This window comes from Pteropus medius, unplaced genomic scaffold (genome assembly GCF_902729225.1).
Source record: "Pteropus medius unplaced genomic scaffold, Ma_sr-lr_union100, whole genome shotgun sequence".
In the NCBI taxonomy this organism is placed as follows: Eukaryota; Metazoa; Chordata; class Mammalia; order Chiroptera; family Pteropodidae; genus Pteropus; species Pteropus medius.
The window spans coordinates 5,857,862-5,859,133 of record NW_024343733.1 but is presented as its reverse complement, the minus strand read 5'-3'; the positions used below and the strand labels follow the sequence as shown (position 1 = coordinate 5,859,133).

General features: G+C 54.6%; 1 protein-coding gene across 1 annotated transcript in view; it reads right to left on the bottom strand.

Moving 5' to 3' along the window:
- The window catches only part of COX6A1 (cytochrome c oxidase subunit 6A1), a 2,474-nt gene extending 1,621 nt beyond the window's left edge, over positions 1 to 853 (bottom strand). The window contains exons 1-2 of the mRNA XM_039868321.1: positions 690 to 853; positions 402 to 544 (exon numbers count right to left, since the gene is read on the bottom strand). Coding sequence (XP_039724255.1) covers positions 402 to 544; positions 690 to 795 — 249 coding nt within the window. The 5' untranslated portion in view covers positions 796 to 853. The remainder of the gene's footprint in view (positions 1 to 401; positions 545 to 689) is intronic.
- Between the last annotated feature and the right edge of the window lie 419 nt (positions 854 to 1,272).

Below are 1,272 nucleotides of genomic sequence, written 5' to 3'. Positions count from 1 at the left end.
GAATAGAAGCTGCCAGTTTCTTCGTTATGCAGCTCAAATCTGACAGATGCCCAGGTCCCATAAAGGTGAATCACCTTCCAACTCTGTCAATCTAAAAGTTTCTCAAACCTCCAAGTTTTATACAACCGACAACTGTTTCAGGATCAGACAAAAGGTGCGATGAATCATAGGAAAGGAAAACTAAAGGGCACTTATTGTGTATTTTTGAAACAGACGTGACCTTCCCCGCCACCCCCACCATCTCGGCTTCCCTTCCGTAAAGCCGGAGAAAATAAAAACTGGTGATGTTAAATGAAAAACTGTATACGCCCGGCATCCACGCTTTTAGAGAATGAAAAACCTGGACAAGGGCATTTGGAATGAAAAGAGAACTGACACTCCAAGAGACTGCAAGGGCGTACCTTGGACCTGATGCGGAGATGGGGGTAGGCGATGAACTCGGGTCTCTCGTGCTCCCCGTGATGCGACTTCAGGAAGACGTTCAGCATGCTCACTCCCACCCCGGGGAGCGCGACGAAGTAGGTGAGGGTCTTCCACATGCGAGCTGCGGAGGGGTAGGACGGCTCAGACCTGGCGGGGCACGCCGAAGTCTCATCCCCCTCCCCTAAGGCCTCAAGCCAAGGTCACAGTCCCGCGTCGCCTCTCTGGAGTCGGGCAGAGGCCCGCCCCGCCGACCGCAGCCCCAGTACCTGAGCCCTCCTCGCCATGGGCGCCACTCGACATGGGCCGCGCCAGCCGTGGCCGGAACCGACCTAGCAGCCCAGAAACCCGGGACCCCGCCGCTGCCGCCGCCATTTTTTTTTTTATTTTTTAACCAGGACCTCCGCAGCGCCGGAAGCGAAAGCAGGAAGATGGGCTGTGGAGGCGGGACCATAACCTCAAAGGAAGTTCCTATTGGGCGGCGCCTTTCAACCCAAGGAGCCTGCGCACTCTCCTCCGGACCGACCTTGTCCTTGTCAAAAAGCTCGGAACCACGGAGCTGGAGAGAGCATGCGCTCTGTACCTCCCTTGTGCACACCCCTCTTCCTGTCGTTTCCACTCTGGTGAGGCTCAGCGCAAAAGAAAAGTCCTGTGGAGTGAACCCTGGCATTGGGAATCGCTCCCTTCGTTGGAGTCCGTGGACGGCAAGGGGAGGTTCCGAACACAAACCACCCTGTCTAAAATGCCACTCCCCCGCATCCCCTGACTTCGCGTTATGTTTTCATAGCACTTGGCATAATAATCGTTGGCATTAGTATTATTTTGTCTGTCTCTCCTAATAGACTGTAAACT